This window comes from Gossypium hirsutum, chromosome D04 (genome assembly GCF_007990345.1).
Source record: "Gossypium hirsutum isolate 1008001.06 chromosome D04, Gossypium_hirsutum_v2.1, whole genome shotgun sequence".
Classification (NCBI taxonomy): domain Eukaryota; kingdom Viridiplantae; phylum Streptophyta; class Magnoliopsida; order Malvales; family Malvaceae; genus Gossypium; species Gossypium hirsutum.
In genome coordinates this window covers 8,024,305-8,045,832 of record NC_053440.1, presented here as the reverse complement: position 1 = coordinate 8,045,832, position 21,528 = coordinate 8,024,305, and the positions used below count along the sequence as shown (strand labels likewise).

The window sequence follows — 21,528 nt, the reverse complement described above, 5'->3', positions numbered from 1 at the left end:
CCGGCTTTATTTTATTTTAATTTTATCAAAAATTCCTACTTTCACTCACTAATAAATAATAATAGACAGTCCATTTTCCTTACTTCATTCACATTTGTTTTGCTCTTATTTTGTTTCTTCTTTTCTTCTGTTCTTTCTTTTCTCTTTGGTATTCTTTTGTTCTTCTTTTAGTTGATTCTCGCTTGATGCCATTAAATCATTGTGGGATTTCGTTGGACTCTCTGTTTCGGATCATAAACCATTAATAAGCATAAGTTTTGTTGATTGTTCTTATGTTATGATTAGATTTAGTTCATTTCTTGTGCAAGATTGGGTTTTGTATTAGCTTTCGTTCCACATCGTTTTAAGTGCTCTCATGGTTTTCTAATTAGGCAAAGGGGAGTGAATCTAAATACTCTAGTTGATTAATCGTCATTTTGGTCGTTGTTTCTGTGGAGTTTCGTAATGTGATATTTGTGTGGGTTATTAGAAATAATATCAGGTGTGTAAAATTGACCAAAAACTTAGTAGAAACTTGATAAAATCGTGAAACAGTCTTTGTTTTTGAAATTTCCCAGTGCCACACAGCCGTGTGGTAGACCATGTTGGTAGGTCGTGTGGGGCACATGGTCATGTGAAATTATGTAGATCGTGTAAGCCACACGGGCTAGTTTTTTGGGCCGTGTGGGCCACACGATTGTGTGGGCCTTTTGGGCTAATTCTGAGGCCTAATTAGGGGTCGATTAAGGGACTCGAAAATTGGGTCCATGGGCATTATGTAGGCCCAGAAAAGCGTAAGTTTCAGTAAACAAACATGGGTAAATGTAAGAGGTATGTTAAATAAGTTTTGATTAGTATAATAATACGACATGATTTGCTATAAGTTGGTACGTGAGTTAAGCATGATTATTTTGTAAATCATGTGTGTTATACGTATTATGTTATCTATTCTGATAAGCTATTTGATTCGACTATGCAACATGAATATGCTATGATCTATATACGTTATGTATAAGTTATGCTCCATATAATATATGTTTTTGTATGCTTATATACAATCTATACGAAATATATGTATGTTAACGTGACTCTACATATGCATTGGGATGGGTTCTGATTTGATGGAAGAAGTGCTATATGGCAGTTTTATTGCAATTATTGCGGTTAAACCGCAAATATCCGTTTGCCAGCTCAGCTGCATATTTATGAGTGACACATCGCCACATATTAGTGTGATTGGATGGATGGACTCTGGCAGTCCTAATTGATGTGATTGATTGGATGAAGATGGTGTGTAGCGGATGGGGTAGGATTTGTTCTGATCAGATATGACATTTTAATTTCATATGTATATATTTTTGAAATTATAACATTATGATCTATTATGTCTCTGGATATTTGAAATTTTGATATGTTATTTGCATACGTGAACGCTATAAGTAAAACTCGGTTATGATATTTGCAAATGTGCATGTTATAGTAAGAAAATATTGTATGTGGGTTAAGTTACACACTAAGCTTCTAGCTCACTCGTTTGTTTAATACGTTTCAGGTTAACTTCTGACTTAAGACCGGACAGTGTGCGGGAGCTCGGATTGGTTACCAATTAAAATATTTGTGGGTTTATGTTTAATTATTTTTGGACTATATTCTTTTTGGGGCTTGGTTTTGGTTTTTGTTTTAGTCGTCGACATTTAATAATTTATAGCATAAAATTGCAAATCACACGAGCTAACAACTTAGGTTTTGGCTTTCAAAACTAAAACAAGCTAAGGATTTTCCGTTGCAAATTTGAAATGTATTTTATGAAAATTTATAACGAATGATTCAGAATACACCCAAATGGCGAATTGTACGTTTTCACGTATTGAGACCACCGTTTTCAAAGAACTGAAACTTTGATAAGTTTCCACTGCAAGATTAATTACTCATTAACATATTTTCTAAAAATAAAATATATGGTTTTTAGCAAATGATTGTTTTAATTCTGGAAATGGTCTGCCGATGTTAATACTTTCAAAACGTGTGATTTTGAATGTGAAACTCAAGTTTTAAATTAAGGTTTTCGAACCTTGGTTTTGTTTCTCTAATCATCTATGAGAGTTTTTGTCAAATTTTATGTTTTTGAGATAGGCACTGAGTTTGATCTAAACCAAAGCTTTGAACGAGTTGATGTAATCCCTCAGTATTCGGTTATAACTTCTAGGCCGGGTTTGGGGTGTTACAATTGTACTTATTGTACATATAAATTTTTGAACCAATTCGATATTTTTATCATATCAATCAAAATATTATATCTTTATTCGTCCCGAAATACATGAGAGGAAGCCCCTAAGATATATTTCAAGAAACATAATACCTTTAAGATCATACCCTTCTAGAGTTTCTTCCTCTAGAATTATTACCCAACAACACTAGATTGGAAACCCCTTGATTTAAAAAGAAAAATAATGCATTTATTTTCATTTGGATATTATTTTTTTATCTCACATTTTTTAGAGTTTTTTTGCAAGTGACTTGAAAGATTTTACTATTTTTCTTATTTTAATATCTCACATAGGTTAGCTCATGGGTTATAAAATGCTGAAAATGAATTCTTTTTTAAAAAATATTTTTGTAATTTTTTGAGTTGGGATTCAATTGACAGATTTTTAAATGTTGAGGCCAAATTTATTATTATTTTTAGAATTAGAATTAAAATGAAAATTTTTGTAAACATTAGAGGGATAATTTTGTTACTAGACCAATAAAAAAAAGCCCACATCATCTCAAAGTGATAAAACTATTTTATTTCGAAAAGTTTAGTGACTAAATCAAAAAAATTAATAGTTGGGCGATCAAAATAGAATGAAAAGCATAGTTGGGTGACAATTTTTATAGTTTGTCCATAAAAAATAATTGTAAGCATGGATTTAACGCCCCACGTCATCGTTTAACAGATACAATTTAACAGAAGGACTCATTTGCACATTTTGAAATGTATAATGGCTAAATTGCGCATTTTTAGTAGAAAGACCTAAATGCAATCCGTCTCTAAGTACAGGGGCTTCCCTTTTACCTATGAACTTCTTATTTATTTTGTATAATATATCCCATTAAGGGATTGTCTCCTTAAAAGACGTGTTAAGTGTAAACCTATCACAACTACTTTACATCCATAAAATGTAAATACAATTCTTTCTATATTTAGGCTTTTTTAGGAATCTGACCCTATAAGTTTAAAAAATTATGAAAATTACCCAATTTCAAGATTAATTATGGGAATTATCTAATTTCTACAGTAAAGTTGCGTGCCGTTACTTTCCTAGGCGGCACTACCCTAAAAATTCTTTCAAAAAAAACCTTTTTTTTTGTGCAACCTAATAAATTGGAGGCACTGGACGGAAGCGTGTAGGGGCAAAACGTTCAGAGACCTGATGACGTAATTACCCTTTTTAGATTGGCTAATAAAAAGTGTCACATGAAAGTATGGCTGTAACACCCAAAACCGTTATGGCCAAACTGGAGGTGTCACTGTAGATCGTCTAAAAATTTAGAATTTCTATGGTTAGAAAGAAAACGACGTAAACTCTTAATACTCAAAAACCCAATTTATTTGAAAACATATCTTACTTAATTGTTTTAGTGAAAACATTGTTTGTTTACATTTTTCAAAAAATGTATAACCTTCCAATTGGAATTCATAAAATGTTGAATTTTGGAAAACATAGTTCGTTGATTTGAAACCCATTGTTTTACAGGAAAATGAACCTTGTCGATTAAACGTTTAAATGGCAATTTGCGAAAAACGAAATTAAAGTCCAAAATCCAAAACCATAAAAAATGACCAAACAGTCCAAAATTTAAAAAACTCTCAACCCAAATTAAAATTAGTTAAATTTATGAAAATATGATTATAACCGAGCTCCTGTCGCATCAATCCGCTTAAGTCTAAAGGTTATCTGAAAGTGACAAACAAATAGGAAGTGAGTTTTCAGAACTCAGTGTGTCACTTTTAAGAAAACATAATTACAAATTTAATTTCAATTTTATAACATAGCAGAGCAAATACAAACGTATATCTCATACAAAATCAGAATCATATGCAAAATTTACAATTCTAGCCCCATCCGCTACAGACCATCTTTGACCATCCCTACACACTATATATAGTATTAGATGCCCATCTAGCCCTACACACCACTTAGTGCCGGTATCACACTTTTCAGATTATTTGCAGCTATCCAGCCAGTATAATAGGAGAGATATCGCCTCTCACATAAACACTTCCTCCACATAATATATCCTACCTTAGAACCAGATATAATCAGAACAGAAATCATGCAAACGTTTCAGATACATGTAACGCCCCAAAATTTTAATTTTGGGTATTGTGAATGTGTGACATAAAATATCTGTCTGCTTTAGTGATTATGTGTTTTGGGTGTGTTTGGGAGGTCCCAAGTTCAGGCCAAGACTTAGGCAAATTTTGGTATTTTTATGACTAAGCCCTATCTTTGGTCAGTAGGCTTTTAAGTAAAAATTGACAAATAATTAACATAATGGGCCTGCTAGTCTGATGGATAAGTGGATTGTTGGTGTGAAGAAGGTCCTGTGTTCGAATCTTGATGTGGGCATTATTTTGTAATTTGTAACTAAATAAGGGATTGAGGTGTTATCAAATATTTTGTTTATCCTTTTTTTTCTTTTTTCTTTTTTTACTTTCCCGAAAATCCCTCCACCATCTTTCCATTTTTCTCTTCATTTCTGCCGAATTTCTGCTCTCTTTCACCCTTCATCTTCTTGATTTTTCTTTTCCCACTTTGCCTCGTGTCGCTCCATGTTTGTCTGCGATCGTTCAGTAAGTTTTAGATAAGTGATTTGTCTCCGTTTGTTAACTTTCATCTAAAGTGTTTTGTTTATGCCAATTAGGGGAGGATTCAATGGCTCATAATCACCAATCGGAGTCTTAGTTTGTGTGAGAATTACTGTTCATAAGTTGAAGGTAAGGTTTAGTTGCTTATGGGTTAAAACCTCGATACGAGTTCAATTTGGGATCACGTTATGTGAGATTAAATTAGTGTTATTTGTTAAATTATAGGATTTGGAGTGCTCGGGGACTGTTTTAGCATCAAACAAAACCAGGTGTGTACCTGAAGCACAGAAAACGGGATTCGGTGAAAAGTCGAAATTGCTTGTTGTTTGGATAGCAACAGTAGGCTAACTTTAAAAAATCACCATAAATTGTGGAAATCGAATTAGATGATGAAAAATATGGAATTAAATCTTATTTAGTCTAGTTTCTCATAAAAGAAATGGTGTAAGTAATGGAATTGTAAATCGTGAGATATAATAAGTTTTGTGAAACAAGGTCAGAATGAATCCGGGTTCCCCTGTTCTAACTTTGGAAAATCATCAAAAATTGGAGAAAAATAATTAGGGTTTAAAAATTTACATGTTTAAATTATTAATGAGTCTATTTTCAATAGAAATAAATGGTAACATCATCCAAATTTTGTACTAAGAGATGATTAATTTTTAGCAAAGAAAGGTCGAAGCTGTCAGACAACAGAACATGGGTAAGATTGAAGATTTTACTGTACTTATTGGCTAAACCAAAAATTCTAAAAATTTTATGGTAAAAAGGTATTTGAGTCTAGTTTCAAAGACATCAAGCAGACCTTAATTTGGAATTTTGTAGCTCAAGATATAAATAATTTAGTAACAGTGACTCAAGTAGACAACTTTGAAGAAACATATAAGTAAATAGTGAAAACATATATGAATATTAGCTAGCACGGGTTACATTAAAAATGGACCATGCGGCCAATGCTAATTTGGGCCGAGTGGTCCACATGGGTAGACCACATGGGCGTGTGAGCCCATTAGCACTGAATTGATTGCTAAGATTGCACGAGTCTCCCAAGTCGACTGTGAACCTACTGTATGGTCAGTAAGCATCACTTAAACCCCTAATTGTATGAGCTGACTGTTTGATTTGTATATCTGTTGAGCTTGATGATAGTATGCTTGTATACTGAACTAGTTATATGTATTGATGTCTTGAGATAACATGTCATGACTTGTATGTTGCATTGCATGGGGTTGGGTTAATTATATTTGGAGGAAATGTACTGAAAGGATCTTAAGCCTAACATACCGGCAGCTCAGCTGCAAATTACTGTTTTGTGCCACATTCGGTACTACCTGGAGTGTAAGGATGGGTGGGTTGATTTGATCCCCACATGAAGCGTAGGGTTGGACGGAGATAGTGTGTAGAGGCTGGTTGGGTAGGACTTTTTTACTGAATACTGTGTGACTACTATTGATACTGTGATGAGCTAAGGCCTTACTGCATATTTGATACTGTACTGAGATGGGTTAAGGTCCCAAACTGTTATTGATACTGAAAAAGGGCTTAGGCCCAGGACTACTTTAACTGTGCACTGTGATTTGCTATTGTTTGTTTTTGTGGGATTACACACTGAGTTTTCGTAAACTCACCCATTTTGTTTAAATGTGCACAGGTAATCCCCAAATCTAGACAGATCGGTGTAGTGGAGGACTCGGCGGTGACCACGGTTTTGGACTTTAATGATTTTTAACCCATATTTACAATAATTGGTTTTATTTCTATTATATTCTTACTTGCTAAGTTTTTGGGTTGTAATTGGACTTTCGGACTTTGATTTTGGGTTTTAATTATCTTTACCTTATGGATTACAACTGCTAGTAGTAAGAAACCTCGGTTTTCAAAAGAAACAAATGTTTTTCCTAAATGCACGATTGTTTAATCTGTTTTAAAAAATTCCGCAAACGAATAACGTTTTGGAACTATTGAATAAATGAGCAACACAAATTTGGAACTAATAAAATATTAAGATAAGGAATTCAATGGAAATGGTTTTAACGCGACGACACAGTTTTCAAACACTCTATCATGTGACATCGCTAGATACGACCATAATGTCTGGGCCGGGTTTGGGGTGTTACTATACAAATCATGTACGTATTTAACATTACTCTCAGTTTGAATTATCATATGACAGCTCAGATACACATGTAGATATCAGAATTCATACGAACAGATAGCCAAATTTCCTGTTCTGTAGTATATTTAACCACATACTGACCCCGCGGTTGATCAGAATAACGTGTGCGGCCCTAGGGAAAAATCTTAAATTTAGGACCCACACGACCCAAAATACCCCAGACCGTATGTCACACACGATTTAGCACATGATCAGTCACACGGTCATGTGTCGCACACAGCCGTGTGGCGTCGGCAGTGCCCAATTTCGGCTTTTGTCATTCACTGTTTTTCGGGTTTCTCATTACACACCTGATTCGATTTCGATACCACCGCACTCACGAAGAAAATAGTACCTAAAATCATCAATAAATTGTCTAAAATCAGTCCCCAATTCCACAATTTTTACCGAGCCACTCACTAGGCTAAAACACAACACGAGCAATTCTGACTAAAATTGAATATATAAATGCTCGAATACTTACCCACATTCACAGCATCCCCTAAAACAACTAAATCGCACGAGGGGATTTCCGATTCTCACGTTCGTCACCTACAACAAAACAATCATTTAATATTGGTACGTCCCACCAACTATCCTCAACACAATCACAACAACCGACAGATAAATCTACAATGAGAAAGAAAGGGTCGAGAACCCAAAAGAACGATTAACACGAGACACGTTAGAACCTACTCGATTAACACCATACCGATCTTGAATGGCGAAATAATAAGGCTTTGGCATTAAAAATCAAGAACCCAAAAGAACGATTTGCTACCCCTCTTTTCCAAACCCACGTGAATAGAATGAAAAGAAAAAAACAAAGGAAAGAGAAATTTTGTGAACAGAATGGCCAATAACCAAAGTGGCGTGAAACTAGGGAGAATATTTCCCTTTAATTATCAACTATTATCTTCTTTTTCTTTTAAAAAAATAAATAATAAATAACTAAATAAAACAAACTTAATAAGTCATTTCCTATCCACTAACCCACACCTATCCAACAACTTCCAAGATTTTAAACTCACCCAACTTAACTCCAACAACCTGTTATGCGGCCCAAGCAAAACACTAGCAAAAATTAACTCTTGTTTGCACACACAAGAGCTCGAAATTAAGATCTCCAACACTAAAACAAACACTTAATTCATGGAAAAATTAACAAAACAGAGACTAAGATTTTTGGGACGTTACGATAGCCGCATCTAATTAAACTTTTGGTCTATTTGCATGTTAGGTCTATCCCCTTTTAAAATTAAATTTAAATAGCCTTAAAAGATATGAGAATAACAAAATTAAACTCTTTTCATTTTTCTATATTTTTAAAAACATTAAAATTAAAAAATAAAAAAATTTATTATTTAAATTATCCGATATGTCTCTCAAAAAATTTCCTCAAGTTTATCTGAATTCAAATATGCTAGGGAATGAATTGAAAATGTTTAAATTTAAATAAACTTAAGGAAATTTTTTGAAGGACATATCGGGTAATTTAAATAAGAATTTTATATAATTTTTTAAGTTTATTGTTTAAAAAAAATGAGAAGTGTTTATTTTTGTTATTCCTTATTTTTAAGGGCTATTTAAATTTAATTTTAATTTTAAAAGACGACAAACCTAACATGCAAATAGACTAAAAATTTAATTAGGTGCCTCCACACTCTCATGCCTCACTCTTTTTTCAGCCAATCTAAAAAGAGTAATTACATCATCAGGTCCCTGGCCGTTTTGCCCCAGCATGCTACAGTCTGGTGCCGCCAATTTGTTAGACGACACAAAAAAAATTATTTTTTGGAGGGAGATTTTTAAGGTGGTGCCGCTTGGGAAAGTGGTAGCACCCAACTCTATTGTAGAAATCAGATCATTCTTATATTTAATCTTGAAGTTAAGTCATTTTTATCATTTTTTAAATTTATAGGGTCAAATTCCTAAAAAGGCTTTATATTTAATTTTGAAGGCATCAAGGGGATGTCTCCTTAAAAGATGTGTTAAGTGTAAACCTACCACAACGATTTTACATCCATAAAATGTAAATATAATCGTTTTCTATATTTAATTTTGAAGGCATCAAGAAGTCGTCTCTTTAAAAGACATCAAGGGGTCGTCTCCTTAAAAGATCTGTTAAGTACAAACCTATCACAGCTACTTTATATCCTTTAAGAATGGAGTTATTCATACATATTTAAAACTTCACCCAATAGTTGAGAGATTTCAATAAATATATTGAGGCCGAAGATAAGTTTAAGACAAAAATATTTATTCTATTCAAAATTTCATATTGTATTATATTTTAGAGGAAAATTCACTAATGGCCATTTTATCTATGTTTATTTTCATTTATAACCTTTAAAATGCCGATATTCATTTAATATTTATGGGATTAGGTCACTTCTTTTTAATAATGCTGAGATGGATGCTTTTTAGTCGATTTTGCAGAAAAACGTGTTGAGCTAGACGTGTTTTCAACGTATGTTGTAGGAAAAGACTTCCAGTTGTACGCGCTTTCTTGATCTATCAGCAAAACGTACTAATTTAGGGTTTTTCTTTTAGGGTTTTTAGGTTTTTTAAGATATTTGTTTTAGGGTTTTTTTAAAAGGCATGTTTTTAAAGTTTATGGGATAAAGGTTTAGGATTTAGGTGATTTTAATGATGTTCGTGTTTGAGGGTTAAAACCCTCAAGTTTTTGAATTTACCAATTCAATTCCAATTCTTAACACCAATAAAATTTTTTATTAAATTTATTAGAGTGATATTTTAATTTTTTTCTGTTAAATATTCATGTAGTGATCATGTAACAAAAAAACATTTCAATAGACGTGAATTTATTAGATAATTTTGGTAGCTAATGTGGATTTTCAAAAAAAAATTATTCCAACATATCATGCAAAAGTTTTTTTTTGTTAGAATAATATTTTGTTTAAAAATTCACATAAAATTTTTTATCAAAGTAATCAACAATATTAACTATTTGAAGTAAATATTATAATAAAAAATAAAAATAAAAAATGTGACCAAATAAATCAGTATTCGATTGAATTGTACAATTAATTGATTAATCGATTGAATTCTTAATTATGTTCGTGTTTGAGGTAGACATTGTAGAAGGAGGGTTGACAATGAAAACGAGTAAATATGCAAAAGCTACTTTCGTGCATTAAAAATATTACTCGAAAATCTTAGGATATTTGAAGGATTCTCGAATGAGGAAAACTTTTTAGGGCAGGTTGACAATAAAAGAGTAAAAACGTTCTAACAAAGAGCATTTCAGAATAATAAATTAAAAACGCATCCAACCGGACCTAATAAACATGAAAGAAACAGAAAATGAATATATTATTCGCACGAATTTATTTTTAAAGGAAGCAACCGATCTTTTATATATTAAATAAAATAAAGCAAGGAAGTGAATGCCTAATCGTATAGTCCACAATTAGGGTCTGGTATTTTTTATTATTTGAAGTTGGTTCCATTTCTTCTTCTACTTTTTGTTATCTAATATGTGATGTGGATTTATTATTAAATATTAAAAATCTAATTTAGATAACATCAAATAATTCGAATTACAGATCATAGCACATTTATGAGATGAAAATTTTATATATCAAATTTATTTTTATTTTTATAAAATAATAAAAATGATTTTAGTTGAAATGGTAAATTTAAAAGTTATTCTAAAATGATTTTAGATCTTATATGGAAAATAAAATTACCCTTAACTCATTGCTTATTAAAAATAAAGTAAACTACATCATTAGTTATTAACTATGAGTAAGTTTTTGTTTTGGTCACTTAACTAAAAACGTTTACAATTTGGTCACTAAATTATTTAAAAATTTTCATTCAAGTCACTGAACTATTGAAAATTTTTTTATTTTAGTCATTGGATTGTTAAGTTTTTTTTTTTAAGTTTTGCCAATGAGTTCTAAGTGATAATTTGATGATGAGTATGGTAGATCAGTACTCATCGATGAGTAGAAGAACATAAAGTCAATGTTGGAGATTAGAGAAAAAAGTTGTTTGAATTTTAGTTCGTAAATTCGTGATGTCCAAAAATGTTTAATGGAAAAAATGAACTATAGAAGAAAAATGGAAAGAGAGCTTTTGATTGGTGCATATAGTGCGAACAATAAAAGTCATATAGCATCGATCTTAACAGTTCGGTGACCAAATTTTAACTAATCTTCAATAAATTATCAAAACGAAAACTTATTCATAATTTAATGACTAATGATATAATTTACCCTTAAAAATAACAAGCTTTTGGTAAATACCCGGATCGAGTACTGTATAACACGATCTTTAAGTGCTATAAGTAATGTAAACGTTCACAACATATGTGATGCGGATTTATAATAAAATATTAAAAAAATCTAATTTAGTTAAGATGAAATAATTCGAATTACAGAAATTAGATCATAGACATTTATGAGGTGAAAATTTCATATATTAAATTTATTTTTATAAAATAATAAAAATGATTTTAATTGAAATGATAAGTTTAAAATTTATTAAAAATTAAAATGCTTGATGTTAAAATCTCATAATGAGTGATTTTATATGAAAAACAAAATTATCCTTAAAATAATATTTACTACTTATTAAATATAAGGTAAACTATACCATTAGTCATTAATTATGGGTAAATTTTCGTTTTGATCACTTAACTAAAAATGTTTACAATTTGGTTATTAAGTTATTCGAAAATTTTCATTTAAGTCACTGAACTATTCAAAAGTTTTTACTTTAGTCACTTGATTGTTAAGTTTTTTTTTTTCCTTAAAAGTTTTGCCGTGAGCTCCAAGTGACAAATCGACGATCGGTATGGTGGATCAGTACCTATCGACGAGTAGAAGAACATACGTTCAGTGTTGGAGATTAGAGAGCAAAGTTGTTTGAATTTTGGTTTGTAGATTTGTGACGTTCGAAAATGTTTCATTGAAAAAATAAACTATAGAAGAGAAGGAAAAAGAAAGCTTTTGATTAGTGCATATAGTGTGAACAATAAAAGTCAAATAGCATCGATCTTAACAGTTAGGTGACCAAATTATAACTTTCTTAGTTAAACAATCAAAACAAAAATTTACCCATAATTTAGTGATTAATGATGTAATTTATCCTAAAAATAATAAGCTTTTCGTAAATTCCCCAATGGATCGGATAGTATAACACGATCTTCAAGTGCTATATATTAATTAAACGTTCACAACATATATACTCCCACACACAATACATGTATGACATCCCTAAACAAATTATGAGCTAAACAAGTGTAAGACGAGCTGTATTTACTAATAAAAGTCCAGTTCAGATTCTATATTTTCGTGGCTCTTTTGGAAACTTGTTTAGTTTACTCGATCAGTCGCAGTGCCGGAACTTGGAAACCATCTTCTTCCATATATAATTACATTTTCTTCTTCTTTTCCTTTCATATCTTTTTAATTAAAATTTTACAACTCTTGCAATGGCGACTGATCACCAAAATGGTGGATCTGATCTTAATGCACCCTTCCTTGATGATCAAAGCCAAACCCAATCACTGGATTTAGGAGATCACATTGTTGCTCATACCAAAGAGGTCACCTCTTTTTTCAACACTTGTTTTAAAGGACTCAATGCTTTATCAGGTACGTTTTTCCTCACCCAATTTTCCTTAAATTTTTTTTGGCATTTTCACATACACAGGGTAGGCATGAAGTTGTTTAAAAGCAATGCCAGAGAAAGTGATGGAATTGTTTTCACTGTTAGGAAAGCTAGCTAATTGCTTAATTTGGTTCAAGAAAAAAAAAACATGGGAAATTATAGAAAACCCAAGATTTTTGTATTGCTGAAGATAAAAGAAATTTATAGAAAAATATTTTGGTACCCAGAATTTGTTGAGCAGCAATCAAACAAGTGATGTCATTATCTAAATATGGAGAAACGTATGAACCATATCTTCCTTTATAATAGAGAAAGTAAAAGAAACCTAGGTTTAGTGTCAATCATTGTACACACTGATTTCCAATTTCCCATCACTGTATCTTCTCATGATGGATCTTGATTTAGAGCCTTGTCCCTTTTGGCTTTCTCTTCTTTAATCCAATTAACATCCCATATCTTTACGTATTTGGATTTGCATTCTATATCATATCTCAAAACGCTGCTTTTCAATTATTTCTGTTAATTCCTTTTTTTTGGTAATATATTAGTTTATTATAATCACTTTTTTTTATATGAAACCTTTGATTTGGGGAATTGAGTTAGTACGGATTTTCAAATAAAGTAAACCTTTTCAAATTCCATTCTCAATAAACCATTTAATTAACTTTTTTTAAATTTTAAAATAAAAAACTATAAAAATTATTTTAAAAATTAAATATTAAAAATTATAACACAATATTTTTTAAATATTTTAAAATTTTAAAAATTAATTAAATGTTGATATGTCATCAACGTGGTAATCCACACGTATGATACATCATCAAAGTTAACATATGTCAACTTTTCTATCTATTTAAGACAATTTGATAAAAAATACAAATTTAATAACTAAAAAAGACAAAATAAAAAGTTAAAATATTTTTTGTTAAAACTAAAGGACTAAAAAAGGTGATTATAATTTTTAAGTAGTATTGGCATTCATTAACCAAATCCACAATTATTTATATTATATTAAAAACTTAATTTTTAGAAATATTAAGAAAATGCTCAAATATAAAATAGATTAAATTTTCTTTAAAGTTAAGGATAAACTTTGTTATTAAATTAGTGGGAGATAAGAGTGACACCCGTTAGCCAGCTGAGAAATTCATGATTGATAATATTCTTTACAATTGTCAATATCTTTCACAAACCTCCAATTGACGTTAACTATTGTTTTGTCTTTTGTCAAAATGAAAACAATTTTTCTTTAGCAAAATGCAATTGAAGACAATTTGAAGATATTCTTTTATTTGAAGTAGCATTTGACCTTTTTTTCTATTGATAAGGAATGTAGGTGTATTCCTTCCTTGCATATTAACTAGTATATTACATTAATAATTCGATTGCTTGCCTCGAGTTATAAAAACATTACTATCATATTTTGGCTTAAATAATCAGCATATATATTAAACAACATCAACACAAGTATGATGTGATTTACAATTAAAATCAGACATTAATTAAGCATACGAGACCTTTAAACTAACTCGATAATAACTCGGGACTAAACTAAAACTTTTACAAAAAATTAGGTACAAAGTGTAAATAGGGGTCACACGGCCGTTTGCCACACATTGTTGTATGGCACGACCATGTGGTTTGTTTGATTTTGGTGCAGGTTTGTGTTGAAAAAAATCCGGTTTGAAAACGGTTTTCTTATACAACGAATTTTTTTTTTGTAAAAACTGTCCCGATTTGTGATATTTATACCAATAAACATTAGACTAAAATCGTACTTGTGTTTTTGGATAAGTGAATCTTTGATATTTTCTGGCTTTCAACCAAATTATCTTCTCCATTATTCTTGTACCACGAATTGCTTCGAGTGTGATCTTGAACCAATTAAATCAAAACATGGAACTAGAAAAAAAAATTTCCTTTCGGGGTGAAAATGAAAAATTCTCTCTTCTATAATAGAAACGGGTAAAATTTTTATTTTGAAAAATATATTTATAAGTTGATAATAAATTCTCTTTATTTTTCGGTAGAATAACAATCTCTCAAAAATTGTGTTAATAGCTCTACCAGTGCCATCTATTTATAGGAAGAGAAGGTAGAACCCTTGTAGAGTTGTACATGTTTATTTTAAATAAAAAACAACATCCTACTTAGAGTAGTAGAGGGGTGAAGGACTCACCCTTATATTTCTACTAGGGTTGCTACCCCCGTTATGTTATATGAGGGGTTTTGGGTCTCTCTCACATCAAATTCAATTATGGGTACTTCTTGGGCCGTTTTGACTCAATACTCTCTAATGTGATCTAACCTAATTTCGTTTTTCTATTTCTCAAACTAAACTTTAATATTTAAATATTAAATAATTTTTCATCTCAATTTTACTCCAGTAAAATTTTGACAATTTTACCTCTCGGTAAAATTTTGACGATTTTATCCCTAATAAAATTTCGAGAAAATTTGTTCAATATCACAACTCAACATGTTCACTATGACCAAATGATTTATTTTCATTTTTGGGCTTCAAAACAGTCCAAAAACATAAATTTATTCTTCAATAATTTTTTAAGTAATCTTATATAGGATTGCAAATTTTCATTTTCATTTCCATTTTTGGAAACCTACATTTATTTCCAAATTATTTCTTTTCTCTATTTCAGAGAAAACCATAATCATTCCTGAATGTTTCTCATTTCTCCTTTTCTATTCATTCCATTCATTTTTATTCAAACAAGCAATTCATTTCTGGTTGCAATGATCTAGCGTAGAGACCGATTGGACATATGAAGTTGAGCCTCAAATTATTTATAATTAAGTTCTAGCTTTTTTCCTATTAATTATAAACTCATTTAGTTACAAAGTCATTTCACTATAATATCTTGATTGAGCTTTTCCTAATAACATACCATTATGAAAACAACTACTCAATTTCGTCCAATGACCTTGATCTCTTTGAGATAATATCTGTTCTCCCGATATGATCCTATTTTATCTCATGGTAATCATTACATCTTCCTACAGGAAAAATCAATTACTATCAAATAGTGATCAAGTCATCCATCACAAAGACAGACGACTCCTGGTCATATTTACTTTTCATCACCCATTTCATGCCAATGAGAAAATATCATTTACCCATGTTTTTAACTATGAATTCCATTGTTGTGAATAACGCTACATACTATAGAAGGCGTACACCCAACGCACCAACGCACCAATTCTATATCCATTTGAACTTAGACTTTTACTTACATAAAATTGTATGAGTCACACATACATAGTCTGTCATCCACTTAGGATTTAGGTATGTTACACTATGAATGTAACATGTGAATAAATCCATAAATGGATTCAAGATCTATTCTACTTGGGTCCTATCTGACGTATTGTCAATATAGTTAGTCACATATGTGTCTCTATCTTCTGGGAGTTATCCGCTTTGATGCCCAAGACATGACATCTCCCTAATTGGACTTAAAGACAACATATTAGTCTTGTAACTGGTTTGCTCATTTCCAATTAGACTAAGGACATCTTTAAGTCCATCTACTAATACAAGTTATCTTTCTGTACTACGATTTGACCACATAATATCGCTTAGTATTAGTTAAACATTTAGAAAAACAATAAGCAAAATTTACTTCTATTTTTCTTTGTGTGTAAAACCCATGTGAGGAAAATTATATAAAGTATATTAATGTAATCAATGAATTTTCTTTATTAATCAATTTGTTAAAAAAATTACAACTGTATATTGACAATAATAATAAACTTCAGGCATCAAATCTAACAGTCACCTACTTGCCCTAGTGAAGTAGATGAGTCATATTTTACATTTGTGTGCCATTTCATATGTTTCCCAAAGAGCTCTCTAGCTATAACAGTCTTAGCTAAACAGATCCCTAGTGTTTGTCTTCATATACGATCTTTGACTACGTCTACAATTTCGTCAAACACTATTATTTCCCTTATATGTTTTGTCCTTATTTGGTTAATTCAGATTTAACTATATCCACACAATTATACGCCCATAGCTTTTCCATACCTCATAACTCGGCCCTCTATAGTGAAGTTAGCAGTGTAACCCTGCTTGACACTTACACTATAGACCTACCGTTTAGGACAAACACACAGTCTAATGTCAATTTCCTCGAATCTCGACACATTTCGAAGTCAAAATTAGTATATCCAATAGGAGTGAGATCTCTTATAGAATGCACAAGTATATAATCCCTCGTTCTTCGTAAATACTTGAGTATATACTTAACTACTTGCCACTGTCTTGGTCATAGATTCACTTGATATCGACTTACCAATCTTACTGCAAAACAAATATTTGGGCGTGTGCATAGCATAGCATAGCATACATGAGACTTCTTACTACCAAGGCATAAGGAACGTTTCTCATGTTCTCTCTTTCTACTTGCTTTCTTAAGACATTCCTCTAAAGAGAGATGAAATCCTGATATAGAAAGTTTATTTCCTTTCTTTGAATCGGTCATTGCATAATGGTCCTATATCTTGTCTATGTATGAAGCCTGAGACAGTGCTATTATTTTGTTCTTTCGATCCTTTAGGATTTGAATACCTAGAACAAAATTAGCTTTTCCCAAGTCCTTCATGCTAAATTGTTGGGTTAACCACAATTTAATCGATGACAATATCCCTATATCATTTCCAATTAGTAGAATGTCATCGATATATAGAACGAGAAAGATCACATTTCCATCCTCTAAATGTTTGTAAACACAAGGTTTATCTAAGTTTTACTCAAACCAAAAAGTTTTGATCGTTTGATCAAATTTTGATTCCATGAGCGGGATGTTTGCTTAAGTCCATATATGGATCTAAGTAGTTTGTAAACTTTATGCTCGCTTCCTTTAGCTATATGTCTGGTGGGTTGCATCATGTAGATGCTCTATTCAAGATAGTTGTTTAAAAATATTATCTTGACATCCATTTTCTAGATTTCGTAATCGAGAACCGCTGCAATGTATAATAATATGTGAAATGTATAATAATATGTGAATTGACTTAAGCATGACAACTAAAGAGAAGGTTTCTTTGTAATCGATGCATTATTTTTCAGTATAACCTTTTGTGACAAGTCTGACCTTATAAGTTTCCACTTTTTTATCCACATTTATTTTCCTCTTATAGATCCATTTACACCCTATAAGTGTTATCCCTTCTGATAAGTTTACAAGTTCCCACACTAAGTTGGAATACATAGAGTCCATCTCAGCTTTAATAATTATTTCCAAGAGTTTGGAATCAACATTTTGCATCGCTTATTCATATGTGAGTAGGCCTTCATCTTCTTGTTTGGCATACTTAGTGTTAAAAACACTTCCTCAAGATTGGAAGAACTCGAGCCTGTAAGAGACCTTTCCACTATGATGAAACACCTTATGTTGTTGATTGCTTGCAGGTATACTATTAAAAGTTGATTTTGGAACCGGTTTCATAAGGTTTCATATATTTCTCGAAAGCTCATCGAGTACCTCTTTACTTCAAGATTTGAAGTTATTCATGTAATTTTCTTCAAAGAAAGTAGCATGAGTCGACACTATAATAGTTTGCTCTTTTGGGTTATAAAATATGCATAATTTTGTCCATAAGTTTAACTTCCTCTCATTTTTATCCAGTTTGTGGGTTATACATCCCCAAATCCTTAAATGTTCTAGACTTGGCTTCTTGTTTAACACTCTGCCTGGTGTAGTCCTAGTTAATGGTTTATGTGGGCGTATAGTTAGCTAAGTTTAAGCTAAAGAAAGACTAATTTGTGTTCTAACCTCCAGTGTTGTATTTGTAATGTTTGTTACGCCATGAATAGTGGACTATCTATTTAATCTAGTAGGTTTGTAATGATTTTGGTTGAAGGGTTCGTCTTTTGGAAAAAAGTGTTAGATTTTTGGTTTTATAGTTTGGTGTTGTCATAGTGGGCACCAGCCAATCTGTGTCTTCTCTTGGAAATATATGTGATAGACCCTTCTGTTAGTTTACGCCAATAATGGATTGTGGGATTGTTGACCCGATTGCTTCCTATTTGAAAATGTGTGTTTACTGTTCCATTTTAGTTGAGTCATTACTAAGATTCAATCAAAAATTACTAAAACTTAATGATTATTTTATTGTGTGATATACTTAGAACGATTATATTTTACAACAATAGTGTATAAGCTATCTTTGCATGTTAGCCACGTGTAAGTGGTGTGAGAGTTGTGTGAGCTATAAATATTTGTAAAACTCTAGTATCCTGCTTAAGGAAGAGTTATTCATTGAAGAGGAATCAGCAAGTGGTCGAGATTAGTAAGAAAGGGTTGTGCATGTAGCATTATAGATAGTATAACAAACCTCGTAGGGATTATCAGTGAGTATCTAGTTTGTTTTGCTCTTCTTTGAGTTTCCTTCTATCTTGTGTACACCACTAATTGTGGGTGTCATAGCTTAGTGTTCAAGTGAACCCATCAGTACAGAGCTATGTGAACCTATTGCATGTAATCTTCTATGTGCGCATGTTTGTGGCATGAAATGGATACAACTTCCTTAAGGTATAAACTCAATATCTAGATATGAAGAGCCATTGGTAAAGCATGCTAGTTGCTAACCAGGTGAGAGAATATGACAGGCCACTGGTAAGGCATGTTAGTTGCTAACCAGATTGGCGTGTATGTTGGGCCACTAGTAGGACATGCTAGTTGTTAACTAGGTTGGTGACCACTAGTAAGGTATGTTAGTTACTAACCAGTTGGCATGACTACTAGGATTGCTAGGGCATGTTAGTTGCTAACTAACCTAGTAATATGGGTTCTGCCTATGATAGGACTTGTTAGTTGTTAACCATGGCAAAATGCCCTGAACTCACGAGAATATGCATATGTCCAAAATGATGAGAAATGTGATATTTGTTCTGACATGTGATTGGAGGATCCGAGGTTTAAACCCAGGAAGGATTTGAAAGAGTGAGTTAATATAACTCTATATGTGATATATGTTATGTATTGAAAAGAGTAAGTTAATATGACTCTGTATATGTTATATGTTACGTATAATTACTGGTAGAAAGGAAAAGTTGAATGTTAAGTGGTAAGCTTTATTCTATGTTTATTGTGTTAAAAACATAGTGTATTTGTTTAGTATTGGTATTTGGCATATTGAATTCGTCCTAATGAAGGTGTGTATGATTTAGCCCGATGAGATGTCTGAAATGCAGAGGTATGTGTTAGAAAAGATTGTGTTTGGTTGAGAAGTGTCAACTTTGTTAAGGCTAAAGTTCTATTTGATGTAAGGATGAAACTATTCACTCGATGTTAAAGAAGAAGGTATGCACCCGATGTTAGAGTCTGCCTGAAAATGTTATCCTCCATGGTTAAATATTCGCCAATGATATGATAGTGTCCACCCAACTGTCTCGCCATGTAGAGTTGGTGTATTAGTCTATGTGCATAAGTTTACAGTTGTATTTTTAATCTTGTTTTTGTATTTCATCAAAGGGTTGAGTTTTTTCTTTTATGGAGCTCACTATGTTCTTATGAACTTACCTCTCTTTTTTTCCCTCTTTCAGGTGGTACTCCGTCGTCGGTTGTTGAAGGGACTCAACTAGAAAGAGTGACCTTTACAATGAGCTTTCCCTGTGTTTGTTTTGTAACATGCATATGTTCTATGGGGATGGTGTGTAACTCTGATTTGAATTTGAATATGTAATAAAGTACCTTTTATTTAACTACAATTTTATTTGAATGATACCCTTGAATGATTTGATAAATTTTATTAATTATGTTTTGTGAACTGTTTTTGCTTGTATACGCCAAACTGTTTTATATGTTATGACCACTGCCAGTAATACTGTATTTTCAAAGGAAAAGATTTTCAATTGAAAGTTTAAAATTCAATTGTATATACATCATGACGTATACCAGGTTGGATACTTGTGTTTTTGAAACTTTTCAAAGTTAACATGTCATTGTAATTATTGTACCTTGAAACTATGTATAAGTTTGCTTTCCGTGTAATGCCTCAGTCGACCATTGGGGATTAGGGTGTTATATCTTGTCATGCCACAATTTGTATAGAGTTTTTGATGTTGCCTTAGTTGGCACATCATTTAGAATATAACAAGCCGTTTGTACCGCATATCCCAGTAAGAGATTGACGGCTTCGAATAACTTAACATCGAACATACCATGTCTAACAACATTCAATTCCTTCTCTTTTCCACACCATTCTATTATGGAGTGCTCGACATGGTTAACTAGGATAAAATCCCATTCTCTATGAGGTACCCTAAGAACTCACCAGATTAATATTCCCCACCTCGATGAGACCGAAGTGCCTTTACGGGTAAACCTAGTTGTTTCTACACTTCCCGGTGAAACTCTTTAAATTTATCAAAGATTTCACTCTTGTAGTGTATCAGGTATACACACCCATATCTAGAATAGTAATCAATAAAGGTTACATAATACACATAACCACCTCTTGCACTAATGTTCATGGGGCCACATACGTCAATATGCACAAGTTTTAGGGGTTTTTCGGCCCTCGTTCCTTTTGCATTAAAAGATTTCTTAGTCATTTTACCATCCAAGAAAGATTCACATTGTGGAAGATCAACTTATTTAAGCAAACTTAAGATGTCGTATCTTACATGTCTAATGATTCTTTCTCGATTAATATGACCAAGTCTCAAATGCCAAAGGTATGCCTTATTAGAGTGAGAAGTTTTAAGTATTTTATTCGATATTTTAATCTCAAGAAGTGTGTACATATTTGGTTTGATAAAATAGAGATTATTTGACATCCATCTATTACAGATAAGATTTCAATTTCTAAATATTGCAATTCCATTGTTAAAAGTCACGGTCAAGCCGTCTTTATATAAACATGCAACGGAAAT

General features: G+C 31.8%; 1 protein-coding gene and 1 long non-coding RNA gene across 3 annotated transcripts; one reads left to right on the top strand and one right to left on the bottom strand.

Annotated features, from left to right (window-relative positions):
* Positions 1 to 6,848: 6,848 nt before the first annotated feature.
* LOC121216295 (uncharacterized) lies at positions 6,849 to 7,846 on the bottom strand. 2 transcript variants are annotated; one of them, XR_005912403.1, is made up of 3 exons: positions 7,686 to 7,846; positions 7,474 to 7,541; positions 6,849 to 7,344 (listed from the first exon to the last, which is right to left on the bottom strand). It is a non-coding gene; the product is annotated as an uncharacterized lncRNA (long non-coding RNA). The 2 variants fall into 2 exon arrangements; XR_005912404.1 differs by having other exon boundaries at positions 7,702 to 7,846.
* A 4,382-nt stretch (positions 7,847 to 12,228) lies between these two features.
* On the top strand, positions 12,229 to 20,420 carry LOC107937401 (uncharacterized). Its single transcript, XM_016870270.2, has 2 exons — positions 12,229 to 12,616; positions 20,197 to 20,420. The coding sequence occupies exons 1-2, from the start codon at positions 12,454 to 12,456 to the stop codon at positions 20,334 to 20,336; spliced, it is 303 nt and encodes a 100-aa protein (XP_016725759.1). The 5' UTR covers positions 12,229 to 12,453; the 3' UTR covers positions 20,337 to 20,420.
* Positions 20,421 to 21,528: the final 1,108 nt, after the last annotated feature.

Bases quoted from the DNA above. Each gene is read 5' to 3' on its own strand.
- LOC107937401 (XM_016870270.2), top strand. From the start codon at position 12,454: ATGGCGACTGATCACCAAAATGGTGGATCTGATCTTAATGCACCCTTC. The intron at 12,617-20,196 runs GTACGTTTTTCC...TCCCTCTTTCAG, and splicing joins AGGACTCAATGCTTTATCAG to GTGGTACTCCGTCGTCGGTT.